Source organism: Rhodamnia argentea, chromosome 11, assembly GCF_020921035.1.
Source record: "Rhodamnia argentea isolate NSW1041297 chromosome 11, ASM2092103v1, whole genome shotgun sequence".
NCBI classification, from domain to species: Eukaryota; Viridiplantae; Streptophyta; class Magnoliopsida; order Myrtales; family Myrtaceae; genus Rhodamnia; species Rhodamnia argentea.
In genome coordinates this window covers 22,910,713-22,929,468 of record NC_063160.1, presented here as the reverse complement: position 1 = coordinate 22,929,468, position 18,756 = coordinate 22,910,713, and the positions used below count along the sequence as shown (strand labels likewise).

At 39.2% G+C, this 18,756-nt stretch overlaps 2 protein-coding genes and 1 long non-coding RNA gene across 5 annotated transcripts in view; 2 read left to right on the top strand and 1 right to left on the bottom strand.

Moving 5' to 3' along the window:
* Nucleotides 1-213: 213 nt before the first annotated feature.
* Nucleotides 214-3,269, top strand: LOC115728906 (probable inactive shikimate kinase like 1, chloroplastic). Of its 3 annotated transcripts, XR_004013884.2 has the most exons (11): nt 216-605; nt 1,081-1,124; nt 1,410-1,464; nt 1,547-1,619; nt 1,699-1,786; nt 2,084-2,166; nt 2,261-2,378; nt 2,510-2,588; nt 2,754-2,818; nt 2,902-3,080; nt 3,131-3,269. XR_004013884.2 is itself a non-coding variant. In XM_030659321.2 (10 exons), the coding sequence occupies exons 1-10, from the start codon at nt 401-403 to the stop codon at nt 2,968-2,970; spliced, it is 876 nt and encodes a 291-aa protein (XP_030515181.1). In that variant the 5' UTR covers nt 214-400; the 3' UTR covers nt 2,971-3,269. The 3 variants fall into 3 exon arrangements, 2 of the variants coding, with proteins under 2 accessions (XP_030515181.1, XP_030515180.1); XM_030659321.2 differs by having other exon boundaries at nt 214-605; nt 1,413-1,464; nt 2,902-3,269; XM_030659320.2 differs by having other exon boundaries at nt 2,902-3,269.
* Nucleotides 3,270-4,863: 1,594 nt separating this feature from the next.
* Nucleotides 4,864-15,144, bottom strand: LOC115728909 (phytyl ester synthase 2, chloroplastic-like). The gene is made up of 14 exons (XM_030659323.2): nt 14,523-15,144; nt 14,172-14,223; nt 13,455-13,510; nt 13,062-13,220; nt 12,388-12,492; nt 11,478-11,584; nt 11,180-11,301; nt 10,099-10,207; nt 9,208-9,338; nt 8,494-8,869; nt 7,623-7,736; nt 6,018-6,103; nt 5,799-5,908; nt 4,864-5,341 (listed from the first exon to the last, which is right to left on the bottom strand). The coding sequence occupies exons 1-14, from the start codon at nt 14,944-14,946 to the stop codon at nt 5,151-5,153; spliced, it is 2,142 nt and encodes a 713-aa protein (XP_030515183.2). The 5' UTR covers nt 14,947-15,144; the 3' UTR covers nt 4,864-5,150.
* The window catches only part of LOC125312980, a 12,951-nt gene continuing 5,795 nt past the window's right edge, over nt 11,601-18,756 (top strand). Inside the window, exon 1 of the long non-coding RNA XR_007197016.1 lies at nt 11,601-11,826. This is a non-coding gene — a long non-coding RNA (uncharacterized LOC125312980). The remainder of the gene's footprint in view (nt 11,827-18,756) is intronic.

The following is an 18,756-nucleotide window of genomic DNA, read 5'->3' as shown; positions in this document are numbered from 1 at the left end:
TAGGCTTTCTCAAACTAAAGTACTATAAGAATCTGATTAACGTTAAACGCCCCCAAAATATTTTTTTATTAATTTGCAAAAACATTTGGAGAAAGTCCGAATAGAAAATTGAAAAATCGACGGAGAAGCCTTCTTTTTTTTTTTTTGGTCGAGCAGAGAAGTCTGTTTGACAAAGGTAGTTGAGAAGCAGTTTCTACGGTGGGCCAAAGGCCGCACGTGCCGCGGCTAGCATAGAACCTTCCCAACATCGTCGTTGCGGATAAAGGAGCAACAGAGCAAATCGAACGAAGGAGCGAGAAGCAGAACGAGTCAGTCGCTCACAGGCTCACTCAGTCGCTCACTGCACCACTCACAGAAAGAGGAAAGGAGAAGAAGGCAAAGGAAAAATATCCAATCAGAGATGGCCACGGTCCATTTCTCCACTTACAATGGCCTGAAATTCCGCGGCGATTCCGGCGCAATCGCTCGGAGTTCTGTGTCGCCGTTCTCCACCGCTTCTACGTCGTCGTCGCCTGCTGCTAAACCACGACTTTCGCGGCTCCGAGCATCTCTTTGTCGGAAATCTCTCACCGCGACGCGCGCGCTGCCCGAGGAGATCGCTCTCAGTGAGTCCTTTTTGTTCTTTCGGATACTGTTCGTCTTAGCTTGGAGTTCACCCGATTGCTCATGGTGTCAGTTCGCCACCTTCGAGAATAAGGAGGAACTTTGAAGTATGTTAGTTGTTGTAAGGTCGAGTTGAGCTAGAATTTGATTGTTTGATGTGAAGCGATGGTGTAGAATGTTGTCCCGGTGAATCATTTGCTTGATATCGCTATGGGGTTCTAGGCTTGTTTTTGTCACGCTTGTCACGCATAGAAGCATATGCTGTCGTGTGCGCGACTGTTGGTGATTTTGGGATGATTACATTAGACACGGGAAATTTCGGTCGTGCCATTGGTGTAACCGATGGATGATCGAGTAATAGGAGTGGAATGTTCAGTAGTTTTCAGCTGCTTGATGGAAGGTTGTCTTTTTGGGTCATTTGTTTGCCCTCCTTTATATTCCAGCCTTTTGATTGTGTGATTACGAATCTCTTTCAAGGTGCACCACCCGAGGTCGTGGTTGATCCTACTCTTGCACTTAAGGTGAGTTTTGATGGTCCTTAATTGATCGATATGTTATATGCACACTCTGCTTGATAAACATCGAAATGAGAGAATGAAGATCATGAAATATTGCTTCTTGAAGAAGTATCTTGTGTCTTGCCTTTTTCCGCACGCTATTCCTCTACCAAGTGGAATCTAACAATCCTTTAGTAGCACTAGTACTTGCTGCCTTGTGCTTTTGATTTTGACCGTTAGTCATAGTGACTACCAGCAGCTTATAATGTAAGGGAAGACCCCTGTCTTAACTCTTCGGTTTTACTTCAGAAGAAAGCTGCGGATGTTGCACCAGAATTGAAAGGAACTTCCATATTTCTTGTCGGTAAGATTTTGCTTCAGTCTGAGAATTGCACTTGTATTAATAGTACTAGTCAAGTATCCAATGACCATCTTCTGCTTTGAAGGGATGAAGAGCTCCATTAAAACTCAGTTGGCCAAACTTTTAGCGGAAGCATTGCGATATTACTTCTTTGATAGGTATGCTGATTTTACTGGTTGAGAGCCGAAGGAATTTCAGTACGGTGTTCACAGTTAACTTGTGGTTTGTTTGCTCTAGTGATGCGTTGATCGAGGAAGCTGCTGGTGGTGAAGCTTCTGCAAAACTATTTAGGGAGACAGACGAGCAAGGATTTCGTGAGTCTGAGGTGATATGATAGGGTGTTTGTCTTTGTTGCTTTTGCACATTAGGACTAGATTAGATGGTTGAAATTTAATGGAGTGTTATCTGTTGCAATAAGTCTTAAGAGGCATCACGGCGAATGAACATTAGGGTAGGAATTTAGTTCTTGTGGCATATGTTGTGGTTGAAAACTTTGACAGTGACATCCTGTAGTTTTTCGTCTTTTTCTTCGTTAATATTCTTCTTTAACTCCTGTTTCATCAGTAGATACAGTTTATAATTGTGGTTCAGTAGACATCTAATCAGAGAACTCTTGTTGCAGGGTGAAGTTTTAAAGCAGTTATCATCCACGGGTCGCTTGGTTGTTTGCGCCGGAGATGGTGCAGTTCAGAGTTCAACTAATCTGTATGCAATGAATCTCTCTCTCTCTCCATCTCCTTTTCTGACTTTGTCTCTCTCTGTGTCTCTCTCATCTTAAGCCGCTCCTAAACATTTGCAGGGGATTCCTTAGACATGGGATCTCGATATGGATAGATGTGCCCTTGGATATTGTTGCCAGGGGGTTGGTAGAAGACCATCCTTCTTCTCAACTATCTACACCCCAAACATATTCAGAGGTGCGATCTCTGTAAACTTTCCAACAGAATGCAAATGTGAAACGTGCAACTCATTGTGGTGTCCATTTTCTATTCCTGCACCTGTTTTAGACTTCTTCATCTACTAACTGTTGCATGAAAATGATAATCAGGTCTTGGCTCAGCTAGCTGCTCTATATGAGGAAACAAGAGTGGGGTATGCTACAGCTGATGCAAATGTGTCACTCCAAAGTATGTTTTATATAGACTCAGTAAACATACGTGCATAATTTCTTCGAAACATTATTCGGTAGAATATATTTCACTCATGGAATAACAAAAAAATAAACCTACACACGCTCTATTGCTCACAAAAGCGCGACAATTGTGGTGCCAATTGTCACTTTTCCTCTGCAGAAATAGCTTCTCGGTATGGTCATGATGATTTCAGTGCTGTGACTGTGGAAGACTTGGCCATGGAGGTGAAAAGTGTTCTGTGAAGTCATTTTTCATTAGAGTCCACCGGCCGAAGTATAGATGTTACATTCCCTTTCTGATGTTTCAGGTTCTTAAGGAGATTGAAAAATTGACTCTAGTAAAGAAGATGATGCAAGAAGCAGGAAGACCTTTCTAGTCTGCAAGGTCTACATATCTTTCTGCATAAAGCGAAACTGGAGGGCTTATTCACCGCGGGCAGTTTTTGTGCTGCGGCTCCCCATTCTCGTTTGGTAAGGCTCTACAAATCTGATTATTCTGTTGTAGTGTTCTACCTTGACAAAGCTTCAACAAGAAAGGAAAAGACGTGACAACCCTATGTATAGATGCGTAATCCGTCCTTTTCTTCCTTGGCTGTTGGGACTGTTATTGGAAGACTAAAATTATGACCCTTGACATCTAGTGCGCAGTCTTTGCTTGATTAGCCTTGCGTGGGAATTTGTGATTGTATCTCTCTTCCTTTTCTCCAAACATCTGAATTCACTGCTTCATCCTCTTTGATTTGGTAATGAGCATAAATCTAAATGATTTTGCCGCTCTAGTCCCTTCCTGTAATTTGGTGTTTTGAAAGTGCTATGAAACCAGTTCTGTGGTAGCCGCCTCGCCGGGGAACATATAGACTAGCAATCACGGGATATTCACTTGCTTGCCTTTCATTCTGTGGTATAGAAGTGCCTAAAGGGACCCAGAGATTTTAGGTTGAAGTACCATAGACAGCAGCATGGGGAATATACGCGTATATTCAATTGAAGAAGTCTGAAAAATGACGATGCAAAAACCATATTCGAAGAAAACTGCTTCCATGTTAAACACGCCTGTCCGGTTTAATCGTCAAAAGGCAAAGGAACTGGTTTCATAACGAGGGCTCATCCATGTCTGGTGAGGGCTGCGACACCCTTGCCAGATATGGGCCGCGAGCTCTGAGGTCACAGACCTGCTAAGGGATGTAAGAAAAAGAGAAAAAGGAAGAAAAGAAAAGGAAAGGAAATAAAGGAGAAAAATTCAGAGAAAAATCGTAAAAATTTGTTCGCGTCAGCGCTAGTCATGTCATGTAGTGCAATTGTTATATACATCACTGATTTCTTACCAAAATTGGCTAGAAAGACTAAATTGGCAAGTCGTAGAAAAATTGAGGACTAAATTGGTAAAATTTAAAGGTTCGGGATTGAATTAACATTCGTAGATTTAGGGCATTTTTGATAATTTTTTTTATTATTAAATGGACCTTAATTCCCAGATTTAATTTTCTCAAAACTAATATAACCCCCTCTTCCTGATCATTTTCCCAATATCAACACAATGGTTTTAATATTTTGGTATATATAAGGGAAAATTACCAAAAAAGGCATAAATTTATTGTAATTGTGTCAATTTAGTCATAATTTCTTTTTTGCCAATTCAGGCTTAAAGTTTTTTGTATTTGTGCTCATTAAGTCTTTTCGGCCAAATGTGATTGAAAATCCCTGATGTGGTGCCGTCGACATTGACGTTGCAATTTTAAATATTTTTCTGAATTTTTTTATAATTTTTTTTCTTTCTTTACCCTTTTTTTTCCCCTGGATTGGACTTAGGAGCCTGTGAGGGCTGCAACGGCCTCGCTCACTTAGATCAAGTGAGGCCGACGAGGGTTGCGGCACCCTCGGCTGGCTAGATTTGGCAAGGGCATCACGACCCTTGCTAGATCTAGGCCCTTGTTGACCCTAGTGCAGTCCGGGAAAAAAGAAATAAAGAAAAGAAAGAGAGAAATTATGAATAAAAATTTCAACAATATTAAAACATTACTAAAAATTGCCACGTTAGTGCTGGCCGTACCACGTCAGCGATTTATGGCCAAAATTGGTCAGAAAGAGTGAATTGATATGAATGCAAAAGGGTTAGGATTGAATTGACAAAAAAGAGAGAGTTTATGTCTAAATTGACACAATTATAATAGGTTTATGACTTTTTTGATAATTTTGGCCGTATATGTGTGCTAAAATGTATACATGTGTGACTTTTCATAACCATACTATTGCATAAGAAGAGTGATAAGGCCAAAGTAAACCACCTGATGCCCTTCAGCAATACAGAAGCCCGTCCATTACTACATTCACCAGTTCTGAAGGGAAAAATCTTCTCTACTTCTGAAAGACCACATGATTAGAAATTAGAAAGAAAACTGAGGAACAAATCTAGTCGGAGCTTGAAAAGTTAAGCAGAGAAGCCCAGTCCATACGTATTTCCCCAGTCGGCAAGTCCAGAACTTTACAGTAAAAGTTGTGGCTTGTGCTATTTGGGAGTGAATACTTGCAAATGTAGTCTATCTCAGACGAGATTCTGTCACAGTTCAAAGGTTGGAATTTCATATGCAGAATTATGTGTGGCCTGATACATCAATCTGGAGAAGATGCTCCTGTAAGGATCGCTCTCTCTTTTCTCTCTTAGGTACGCCATGCAGCTCTCCACCTCTGATTTGACTTGTAGATACAGTTCATGACATTTTTCCCGGTCTTTCAGTTCCCACTTCCTCCCTTCAGGAGCACAATCACGTCATAAAGCCGACTTACTAGTAAACCATAGTTGAGTTGGATTGAGAAAAACCAATTCTCAAGAGAGAAATTATTGTGCAGAGTGCTCTAGGATCGGTAACAAAGGGCATAAAGTGCAGCTTCATGATCAATATCGACTGTAAAACTTATGCATCTGTTGTACAAGGTTGAATAAATTGACCACTATCCAGAAGAAACAAATAAAAGAAAGACCACTGGAAATCAAGCATGTGCTCGTAAGTTGTTTGATGGAAAAATGGAAATTGAGGCAATGACTAGATGAATCAATGGCTCAGATTGATTCAGTGGAGGCTTCATCTCCAGTCACGTATATGACTTCCTAGGAGATGACAGGTTTTAATGTGAGAAGCTAATTCCTAGAACCCATTTTTAATATATCTGCAAAAATCAGAAATTTGGTTGCAGCAAATGGACATACCTGCTGTTTCTATTGGTTTTCCGAAACAAAAATAGAATCGGCCAGGAACTTTTGGCCAAATCCAAGGAAGGTGGACATCTTGATTGGCTACCTCTCCAGCTGCATTAGACCTATCAAAGTTATGCAGAAGACATATTTCATCGCAAATAGATGCGGAAGATAGGGAACTGTGGGTAAAATCACAGGAAAAATGGATTGGAACCGCCAGACTATTCACACCTCACTTTTCCATTTTCTTCCGTCAATCGTTGTATCCAGTTCCTGAAGTATGGGATCTTCATTTGGTCATCATAATCAAAAAAGACCTGCTAGGCGCGAAAATTAGAGTAAATAACCATGTGGACATTGGCCGAAGAACATCCGCAGGATGTACCGCGATTAAATCACGTGCACATGAAGTATTGATTTAGGTACAGATATTGATTTTCATTGGGTTGAGAAAAGTTCTCTATGTGCCCAAATGTAACTAACGGGTCATGATCCAAACTCACTTCTAGGGAAGAAAACTGAATATTGGCCCTTGAACATGATACGAGAGCATATGAAAGCAAAGTTCAGTTGCTGCTCTCCTGTCAAAAGCTACGGAACAAGGTCTGACATCTCCATAAAGCTAGTCAATCATTTTCAAATGTAATTTACGCCACTGACCAGCAAAAAATCATTGCATGCAAGAAAACTAAGAGCATCCACCTTTACATTACCTGTTTCATTAATTTTCTAAGTCAAAAGACAAACTCGATCAGGAGGAAAAAAAAAAACATAAGCAGCAAAAACTAATCAAAACACTCTGTCAACAATTATGCTGTCAACAATTTCATGTATCTCTAAAGAAAAAAGGACACTAGAATCGTCATAATTTTCGTATAGCGTTCACTTTGATGAAGTGCTAAGTGCCAACTTCGATTTGAGACGTCCAAAATTCGATGTGGAAATATTCTAACATTTCTTTCGATAGACACGGCTTGTAAGGATGCCCATTCAGCACCAATAGCCCTAAATGAAGCCGTTTAACCTATGATTGCCGTCCTCCTCTTCTCCCCCAACTCCATCTCCTTCCTCAAATCCCATTGTAAAAATTGGAATTCCGGTGAAACAAAATCACAACAATGAAGTAGCAGACCTATATTGCAATCAGTTACTAATGTCATCCCAAATCCACGATTGTGAGGTAAGACTGAATTTTTCCCCAAATTATCTATGGTGACATCAATGTTTGAAGAAAGATTGAATTTGAGGCAATCATAGGTTTTTTTTTTTTTTTTGGGTCGGATAGGCAATCATAGGTTAAACGATGTTGCCCTTGCGGATGCCCAAGGGGAGAAAGGCGGGAGGTCAGGGAGTCGACGGAGCGCCCAAGCTCGCGGAAGGGAATGTGGAGGCCAAAGGAGGAGATAATGATGGCCTGGCCAGGAAGCCAATTTGCTGGGTTGGTCGCCATTGAAGATGAATCCTTACTTCTCGAAAGCTTGAGCTTCAAGCTAAGAATATCTATGTTATAGAATTAAAGAGAGGAGAGAGAACGAGGGAGAGAAAAAGTTTTAAGCCAGGTCATTGTCCACGTTGGACCTTATTTTTTTAAGAAAGCCACAAATACTAAAATTTCAGTAAAAAAAGCCACAAGGGACAAATTGCCGGAGTCTGTCGCCGGAGGCTCTTAGTGATCAATTTTTTTCTTTAATTTGGCACTTAGTAATCCGGCGAAAAGTTTTGGCATCAAAGTAAGCATCTTACGAAAGTTAGAGCACTTCTAATTTTTTTTTTCCTCATCTCTAAAATACAATGATAGGAACACGAAGCGTTGCAAACTGAATTTTATTGACTTACCTCACCAAAGTCATCTTCTCCAACGGTACCAAAAGGCACTATTTTGGCTCCAAATTTAACTGCCATCCTCACAAACTCAGATTGTTCCGGCCAAAATAGCTTGTACTCTTCACCCTGGCAATTACAAGAGCATTTTTTCTGACATTACTTTTAGTTGTGATGTAGGGGCAGATTTCATCCCTGCAGGAGCAACTATACAGGAATATCAAGTATGTCCTTATGCATGTGCCATAAACATGCAAATTTTAGATGGAGAGATATGGTAATTCAACGAATAACACCTGAGATGAGTTGGAGGGAGGAGGCGATAAAAAACTATCTGCTGAGATGTATGATTCTTATTGAACAGAATGCTTTCCATTGTTACGGTTGAAGGTTTCCACTGTACGAAGCACCGTGAATGATTCAAGAAGAACGGGCGAGTCTCCTAGGGTTTCTTGAGCTCTCTAGAATATTCTTAGATGCGGGCATTTGTAAATGTACTATATTCTAAGGCATTCATAATGTGGGAAGATAGTAGATGGGGAAATGGAATCTCCACCGTTAGATCGATGAGAGATGTACAGTTGTAATCAAGGGAGTCTTTGTGTATATAAGTTCTCATCCTTATTTGGATCATTTCACAAGTAAAACAATTTTCAGAGCTTCCTTATAAAAAGTTTGTTTTTAGGAATTAAGGATGACTTGGCAGAGAAGGTAGCAAGAGAGAAGGCAGCACGGGTGAGGGAATTGGGAAGAAACTCCTAAGCCAGGGGTTAGGGAATGCTAAATCAACCGGCCCGTGACACCTGACACCAATCTAATTTGAGGTTATTTCACCATTTATATAATCATTGAGATCCGCAAAACATTAAGGTTCTAGCATTAGTACCTTATGATGAAGTGCTTCACGCATGCCTCCTGGATAGAGTAAGACATGAGATTTTGACGAAAGAAGCTTGAATAAATTGGTCCCTGATACAGGTACTGCACCCATCATTCGAAAAGTGTCATAGAACTCAGGTTCGAGCGTTTGTCCTTGTCTTTTTGTGTATTTCTCAAAAAGCATAGGATGTGCTATCCCTCGTGCAAGTATGTTCCTGTCGTTCATGAGTTGGGTAACCAAAGGAACTAGTTCAAGCCCCAATAACATGTGATAGCCGACGAATAGAACTGGCCCATCTGATGGAATTCCATCCAGACCTCTAACTATCCTCCCATCCTCTAAAGTTGACAGCATCACTGGTGCAGTTATCTCAACAAACCATCTAAGATTATGCAAGTTGTCAGGTAACAATAACATGGAAAACAAATTCAAAGTAGAAACTCTTTTAAAGAGGACACGCCTATCTTGCTATGGAAGCAATCTATTCAACCGAATAATATGTTGCTTTGACTATACATCACGCATCTTCTTTTGTGAGCTCCGTTTCATTGAAACTTAAAAATAGTATGTGCATGGATACGAAGGTGGATCGTGCCACAAGATCCTAGTCGACCAAATGCTGGATAAGTACACAGAACTCGATATTTATGAACTTTATGGGGTCTTAAGCTGCTATCATTTCTTTTGACCATTGGGCAAAGTTCAGATGAAAAACTTTACCTGTTTGATTCATTTACATTCTTAAATTCAGCATGGGTTGGTGGCAAGTAGTCTGAAACATAGTCGAGAACTTTTCCACGACGGTATAAACCAACGCATTTAATTACCGTGAGCAAATCAAAACCATCTTCCTGCATTCAAAGAACAAATAAACAAATGACAATATCACTGATCAGATAAAGCTAAACCTATATCAGCCGCTAAAAGCAGGGGAATGCTCTATAACAGTGAAGAGAATGCTTCAATAAAGCTAAACTGCATCATATTTCTGATATGCAAGGGTTACTAGGTATACATCCTCAATACTGTAGTAGTACGCGGTTGCGATGGATCGTATGCTCATATTATAGCCATAGTTATTATTAAAGTACCCATAACTTTTCACCTAGAGTTTAGTGATCGGAATGGAAGAGCATCTGAAAACAATTTTGAATGTCTCAGATGTATATGATCATTAAAGAGCAGACTAAATCTAGCATACGTCCTTCAATCCTCTGTCGGGCGATCCCAAATGGACTTGGCCTGATTAGCTCATGAATATTGCAGAATGCTCATCAGAAATATCAATTAAAAGGAGTCACTTTAAAATTAATGGCTCTGCAGAATTTCAACATGGTAGGACAAACTATTAGATTAAAGATGGCGCAAATTCAGAAGTTGAATAGTAATGAGTAAGAAGAGCATTCCAGACTAGCAGAAGTTTCTGTATTCTTTTCCTTTGTGATATTTTCAGTTGATATGGCAAACCAAGCTAGAAAGGATTGTGGCCATGCAAAAACTTGTTCAGTTCTTTCATAGGGTGCCTTTACTTGTTCCTCCTTTTCAAATCGCAAGACAGATACGAGATGGTAGTTCACACATAATTCCAGCTTCTGGAAGAGAGAAACCTACCAAGAAAAGAAAATGACCGCAGTCGTCAAACTTCCGGATATGGCTTCTCTGCAGTGCATCCTTTAGTCTAGCACCTTCTGCTTGACTTGGCAATAACCAATCCTTCCCACTAGAATTACAAATCCCAATTAGAGTTAGGCCACAATTGCTTCAGAAATGTACATGACGGTTACAACTTTAAAAAAGAAATATGTGCATCTAACAGCGAAGAAAAGGGACAAACGGATGGTGAAGAAGTTTAACGGAGACTGAGCACCTCATAAGCAGAAGATGTGACCACTGCTCACAAAATCAGTTGGTTCAGGGAAAGAAAATGAAGGATTACAATGACCTGTCCTCTGAATGGTGGACAAATCTGTCGCAGCTATAGCTTCCCACTACCCAGTATAATATAGGTCTTAGTACCTGACTCTAGACAGTTGAATTAAGACAATAGTCTTATCTTTTAGTTGAAAGAAAACTCATCAAAGTTCTTAAAAACGAAGCTGTAGCCTTCGATTACAGCTAGGATATTACACAATATCTACTGCGCCATCAGTTGCATTGCATTGCCTTCTTTAACCATCCATTATCTGAACTTAAAAAATGAGTTATGTCTTTGACATGTGCATGGGCTAATGCATAAGCCTTAAACACTCTAATTACCTTTATTTGTTTGGGCATTTCAGGCCCAAGTATATCATTCTTCAGTTCAGATAATTGTAAGCTGCTCATCTCAAAATGTAGATCCTACTTGATTATATTTACATGCTTGACATTTTTCCTTTCAGTCTCACAAACATGTGAGAGAATCCATTTAGTTTGCTTCACTAATGGCCTTTTGAAACTCAACCATATTAGTTGCTTAGTAGTTAAGAAGAAATCCAATTACAGTACAAGAAGATACAAGTTGATCCTCATTTGCCTTTATTGGCAACAATGTGTCAGTGTCATGTTTCCTCTCGCTGTTTAAGAGATATGTGAGATAGCACTAAGACTGGCTCAGGATATCTGCTCTGCCAAATTGTACATAGCTATCATAAACTCCAATCTCCCAGCACCTAATTAGATGAGATTCGACAGAAACGGATAAAATAACAACCTTGTAAGAAGTAGAGTCTGTGCCTTGACAGCATGAATGCGTGAATTTGGATATGCCGAAGCCGATTTAAGCATCTGAAGCTTCCACTGAAGTGTTTCTATAGGGAGAATATCAGCAAGAACCTGTAAATTTTGCCATCAATCTTTTTCCAAGAAAAAAATTATAGTGGACATACATAGCACATGTCTAGCCTGTTATTCATGTCTGAATAAAATGTAATTGGATACGTGAATTCAAGAAAAATAATTGCAAAAAACCATGCTGGTCTCATGAACATGATGGCCATAGTTTAGCTTACAGAGATGTAAGATGACATGGTCAGTAAGTCCTTTGATAGCGCTCCAACTGCTTGCTGTGGAGTAAGCCCTTTTTCTGTGCTAGCCTTGAACCTCCTCGAAGGATCACCTTGTATTTGCCAGAAATGAACTAAAATAAGTGGAAACAATTACAGCATGGCTGCAGCCAGATAATTATGCTATTGACTACTGGGTGTCCCCAAACTATAGAATAGCCACACTTCAGAAGCACTTCATTACCAGCCCCACCCCCACACATTTACATAGCACCTCGTGCCCCCTTTTCTCTATCATCAAGCAATAAGGTATTCCCACAAATGGGCAACCATCATCTAAAGCTATGAAACAGAGGTTCTGGGTGTCGCTTGTAATTGTATCACCACAAATTAATGGAGGTTGTAAAGAGAAGCAGTTAGGAGAGAGAGAAGATGAATAGAGAAGTTCACTAAGTACCCCAGGGTGGTTCCTATACGATTAACAGACAACCATGCCTCTGCTATCCTTAGTCATTCAGTCGTTTCTGAAGTGAAAATCTCCAATAACACTAACTTTCACTTAGGAATGCAAACATGCCAGAGGTTTTCAATAAACATTCAACACAGTGCTTGTCTGAGATTAGTAAGCAATCACTATATCGCTCATGCTGATGTAATTGCAGCCAGGCATCAAACTTTGCCCCTAGCTTCTTCGTTCCAGAAGGTGGCATGTCTCAAAAGTTTCTTCAGTAAGATTCTTCTCTCTTCTTGAATTCTCTAGACCTCAATCGTAGATTAATATATCATCAGCCTCCTATAAGTCAGTAGGCTAGTATGCTATAAGAGATGGTAAAGAACAAACCTGAAAGGTTTTCTGCATTTCATGAAGCAGTGTAGGAAATGTAGGAAAAACCAAATAATAAGGAGCAAATCAAACCTGCCATCAAACTCAGGATGAAAGGATAGCTTAGCTGCAATTGTTCTGGCATTAAATCCAGGAAAGGTAATAGAGCTTGTGTTTGCGATTTGTCAAAAGACGTCGCTGCGAAAAAAAAAAATGAATGATGTTTCATCTTTAATAAGCAAAGCTGCCACAACTGAAAGAGTTTCTAACTGAAGTTAAGCCTTAATCCAACAAAATTCAATGTGGATGCTGCAAAACTCAGAGAGAGAATTTCATTTACCACAAGAAAAGGCTGTATGTACGCAAGCTTCTTGTCTTATTTGATATTCCGGAGATTAAAAATTCATAAAAGAAAATCCAAAAAATGCACGTTTGAACTCTAAGTCAGAATTCATCAAAATTGCCAAATTGAATATTTTTCATGAAATTGGTATCGAAAGGGCATTAATTGAAAAATTAATGTAACCAAGTCCCAAACTTAAAATCTCAGGTTCCTAAAAGTAATCTAGTTGTCCCACTAATGTACTTAGGTTTCTAATCGACCTACCAAAAAAGATTAGTGGCGGCTTCGAAAAATTAAAAATCTTTTGCAAGATAATCATTTGAAGCATAAGTCATGATTTGGTATAACTTGGGAAAGTTCGAGCTAAACTGGTGACTTCAATACTTGCTCCATTTATTTAACTTCACTGGAAATTTTCCTTCACCTGGGTTGGCCAAGATTAATACAAGATCAGTGTCCGGGTTGCGTGCTGCAACAGCTAATGCAAGGCATCCTCCCAGTGATTCTCCAACAAGATATATAGGTCTATTTGGGGAGCGGTAGTTCTCCGATTTTATTGTTCTCTCAACCATTTTCACCAGCTCTGAGACATGTAAATGGATTTAAGAGTTATCAACTCATATGACTGGTACTAAGATAAGAGAATTGAAAGCATCTTTGTAACCTCGCATTGTTTATTTACAACTCTATATAAAATGATATGCTTTTACTACGTGATGGAGCTAAAAGCATCACAATGTTGATTACTAATGACATTGTCGTCAGATTGTTACTATGTAGAATTGGTGAAGCAGATGGAGAGAGTAAGAAAGAGGACCTGGAAATGATGTTCTATCCATGACTGGGATGTGCAAGCACCAAATGTCAAACATCCTTCATACATGAAAACATTCATGTAGTTAGCTATTTCCTGCCGCATTAAACGGTGAAGTGGGTCATCTATTGCATGAAACAGTTTGCAGAGTCATTAATAGCCCGAGTAGCCCACAGATAATCGTAGGGTAACACAGGCTCTGTGTCTCATCTCACTTCATCCAAGTTAAGGAGAGAAGGAGGAGCATATAAACCAGATGCAAAATGCAGCACTGACCACCTTTTTTTCTACAGTGAACAGGGAGTGAACGAATTTTCATCAGATTTATTAGGAATGAGAAAGGAAAATTGATTCGTGAAGCAGCTTTATCATGTCTCTAATATGAACCAGAGCAGATGCATCTTAACAGTAGGCATGCTGCGTCTGATCTGATAACGGCTATTCTAAATTTTCAAACTCTGCTATTTGATAACTGATCTAGCTGGAAGCGATTTGAGGTTGTATGTTCACAAACAAGCTAGCTACCCCATGTTGCCAGACACTGCTATTGTTCTTCTCCATCTTTCATTTCCTTATTAAGTTCGGGTGGGCGCCTATGACCCTGAGTGCTGGCATAAATAAAAGCGTAGAGGCGATGAATGCATTTCGGCAAAATTAGATGCTGAAAATTCAGTGCTAAACTGGAAGATTGAATCATTGAGATAAAGTAGACACGCTTACTTTCCGAGCTTCTTGTGATGTGAAGTAAGCCCAGCTCCGGTGCCGTCGATTCCTGAGAAACAGCATGTCGGGAATAGAAAGCACCGAAAGTCCGATCAAGATTGAAAAAGACTCGCAGAAACATGACGAATTCAGAAGAAAAACCCAACAGCTTATGATTAGATTGACGGTGATGTCCGAACGTAAAAGCGGAAAAGGCTCCGACTCCAAGCTGCAGATCAACAACTTCGTAACGGAAGAAAACCGATCACTTCAACGATGAACCACCGAAGGCAACAAAATCGAACGGCCATATATCTCACGACCAGGAACGCTGATTATTTATCGACGTCAACCACGAATGGGACTCACCAGGTAAATAGAGAAGCAGAGGCGACTTCTCCAAGCGAGAGCCGCACTCCAGAGGAGAGAACCAGCGAGGCGGTCCACCGTCCGACCTGGCCAGATCCTTCGCCTCATCAAAGAACTTCCTCAACTTCTCGCGTCCGCTCTCCAGTTCCACGTCCTCCATGAACGGCGTCGACGAGCTCTGGTCGCTCGCGTTCTTCGCGTAGCGCCTCCCATGTTCTCCGAAGCTAACCGGCCTCGACGAAGGAATGGTAGTTCCAGTCAATGCGGAGGATGCTTGCTCCTTCGAAGCGGCGAACCTGCTAGTCAACGATGAGCTGAGTTTGGGATTCTGATCGGAGCTTGCCACGGCTGAAGCTTGGCCCCGGCGACGGAGAGCATGAGAGAAGCCGGCTGAAGGGAATAGGCAGGCTCCGGTTGCTGCCATGGATGGCGGAGACTGGAGAGAGCGACGGCTGGAAGGTCAAATCAGTGAAATGAAAAAAATAAAATGAAAAGAAAGCTGGAAAATCTGTCGTTGGCGGACTCCGAGAGATTTAAAAAGGCGGGAGTGCTCATGATTGGACATTGACATCGCCGGCGATGCTGCTGCAACTGTCGTGACTCGAAACGAAGTAAGACAAAAATTATATTAGAAAAAAGGCACAATCTATTTTTTTTTTTTTTTGGGGGTCCAAAGGAGCAATCTATTAGAAGCCGGAAAACGAGGCCGTTTTATATCATATAGACGGGCAAATGTGATCCATATATTTACACGTAGATATTACAAATATTATTGTATGCATGTGGAGAAAAGTCATAACATCAGTAGGTCGGCAATAGCTAACATTCAATTAAAGCCCACCCAATCGTTTGGTATATTCAATCAACCGTTTAGAACACGCAATCGTTATTCACTTGAGAGTACGGCTACCAAATGGGTAGGTCAGACTAGGTTGATTATGGTTCGACACAAATCAATCCATTAAACTCAGGATTAATACCATAAAAAAAACTCTCTCAAAATAGTATACATGTAATAAATTTATCTCAAATTATTTTTTTATCCATAAAAAATTTCAAATTGGTATACTTGTGACAAATTCACATCAAACTAATTTTTTTACTATAAAAAATTTAAATTAGTACACCTATGACAAAATTTATCCTCTATTAGTTTTCTTTAAATTTTAAAGTCAAATTGCTGAGTTGAATGATATGTGGCAATTGATGGATGTACCAATTTAGGATTTTTACCCTATGTTTGTCGCGGGTGTATCATTTTAGAGTTTTTCGTAGTATTAAATCAATTTAATGAAAACTAACATATGGTAAATTTGTCACGGGGATTTCGGTTTGTGGGTTTTTATGGTTAAAAAATTAGTTTGGATAAGTTTAGGATTAATACCACGAAAAATTTCAAACCGGTATACATTTGACAAATTTATCCCAAATTATTATTTGAACTACGAAAAACCTCAATCTGATATACCCGTAATAAATTTACCCCAAACTATATTTTTTACCATCAAAAATCATAAACCGGTACGTACGTGACAAATTTACTCTAAAACAATTTTTTTTACTATGAAAAATCACATACTTGATACACTTGTGACAAATTTATCATTTGTTAAATTAAATTAATACTATGAAAAATTCTAAATTGATACACCAGTGAAAAATAGAGCGTAAAAACCCTAAACTGTCATACATGTACCAGTTTGAAATTTTTTGTGGTAAAAAAATAGTTTGGGATAAATTTATCACAAGTGTACCAGTTTAGGACTTTCCGTAGTATTAACCCATAAATTTATCATATTGGTACCAATTTGGGGTTTTTGATGGTCAAAAAAGTAGTTTATGGATGAATTTACCACATATGTACTAGCTTATAATATATTGTGATAAAAAAATAGTTTGTGGTAAATTTATTACAAATGTACTGATTTGAGATTTTTGTAATCGAAATTTTTTTAATAAATTTATCATAAGTATTTCAATTTAGGTTAAAAATATTTTCTCCAAAAAAAAGTACAGCCATATATGTTACCTACAAAAATGAGACATGAATATGCCCCCTAACCAATGGTAACTAATCATCGTGAGAATATTTACTAGGGGAGCGTATGGTCACTTTTCTGTTTTGGGAATAATTTTTAAGCAGAAATGATTTTTTTTTAATTTTGTTCTCAAGAATAATTTCTCAGCAAAAGAATGTGTTTAGTAACTGCATAAAATTTATATTATCGAAACAGAAAAATAACAAAAATGCATTTGATACGACCCTAAAAATTTCTATTCTCAATTTTTTATTTAATTATAAACATGTCGGTCGAAGTGGTGGGGACCGGCGAGCTATAGCGCCGATCGTTGGCCGGTGGTGGCCAAGATCGACAACAACCGGTTGCAACGGTGATTTCCGGAGGCCATGACAAGCGGCATCGGCGGCGGAGATCGGCGAATGATCGCAACTAGCGGCGGAGGTGATGAGCAAGACAGCAATAGACTTGTAAGCGCAAAAATGAGTATTAAATTACGCTGAGCTTGTTTTTCTAAAATAACATTGTTTCTCTTTTTGTTCTCGGGAACAAAATATTTACTTTTTTTAATTTGTTTCTATTCCCGATAACAGGAAATTTATTCTCGAAAAAAAAATTAGCTAGCGTACACCAACAGGTTTCTATTAATTTTAAGAATAGAAAAATAGAAACGTTACTAAACCCAAGTGTCTAAACGTGTGAAGCCTAAACAATAGTATTGCTATTACTTAAGTAGAACCGATACGTGACACATGACACAATACGACACGATATAATACGACACACCGACATATCATTTCTAAAAAAGTAGAGAATTGCGGTATGTTGGGATACATTGTATATTAAATGTATCTTTTTATATACATGATAATGTATATATAAAAATATTATCTGTGAGTTTCTTATTCTTTTTCTTCTTATTTTAGGGATTCCCAATTAGTTTTATTTCCTGATTGGATATATTAATTTTGGGTTGGTTGGGTTATGACTTAAGTATATATATTTTTGATAAATTTACATTTGACCCCTAATTTATTGAAAATGTTTAAAATTGACCCCGTGCGTGTCCAAATACTAGACTCGCTTGTTGCTGGCGTGTTTATAACACCGACGTGGTTCGATATGCTTTCCACTCGCCACTTGGTTGAACGTGTAGATCAGAAATATCCGGAACCCTAAAGGTTATGTCGAAGAGTGTAAGAGCGTCCGACACGATAAGCAGACTCTAGAAGAGTGTCGGTGTTTCCTAGGGTATGAGAAAGAACCCATAAAAGATTTGGCATTAGGGAAGAGCAGTATAGAGATACCTAAAATATAGAGAAAATTAACAAAATGAAAGAAATCATAAATTTATTGTTTGTATGTCAATGGAATCCTAAATATTTTGATTTGCTGAATTTAAATCCAAACATTTTAACGATTTGCCAATGTAGTCCTTCCGGCTAATTTGATCAGAATTCGACAACATGATTACTAGCCTTTAAACGTGGCACGACGGACATAAAAATGGGTAGTATTTTTAAGTTTCATAATTTTTTATATATCACTTATTTTTTTCTTTCCTTTTATATTTTTTCCACCCACTGGGTGAGGGCCGCGAAGCCCTTGTCCATCATTGGCAAGGATCGTGGCCCTTGCCTAGATTTGGGTACGGTGGCCTCGGCGAGGAGGTAATGGCATCACTCTGAGCCTCGCTGTCCGCGAGCCTGCAAAGGCGGCCTCCCCTGCGGTCAGCAAGGCAATGGCGAGGTTAGCCTTGCCGGCTGCAAGCGAGGCTGCCTTTGCCAAATCTGGAGGAGGCTTTGCGGCACTCATTCGATGGTTGGCAAGCCGCGGCATCCCTCGCGGGCTAGAGTTAAAAAGAAGAAGAATAGCATAAAAAAACATATTTAACCACATCAGCCGTGGTCCAAATAAACCAGCCAGCCAATTTGTATTAAACCTAAAAAAAAAGAGGAAATTGGAAATACATCAGCCGGTGTTCACATAAAACACATTAACCATCTATCTGGAAATAAGGATTTCTTCTTAAAAAAGTCATAAAACGGTAAATCTACGACTTTTTTGGGTAATTATCTCCTGAAATACATTAACCATCTATCTGGACCAAGCTAATACAAAAACAAGAAATTGTTGTATTTTATCCTGCGGATCGTAATTTACATGAAGTCATAATTTATGATGCAATTGCAGTAATTTGGCAACAGAGACTGTAT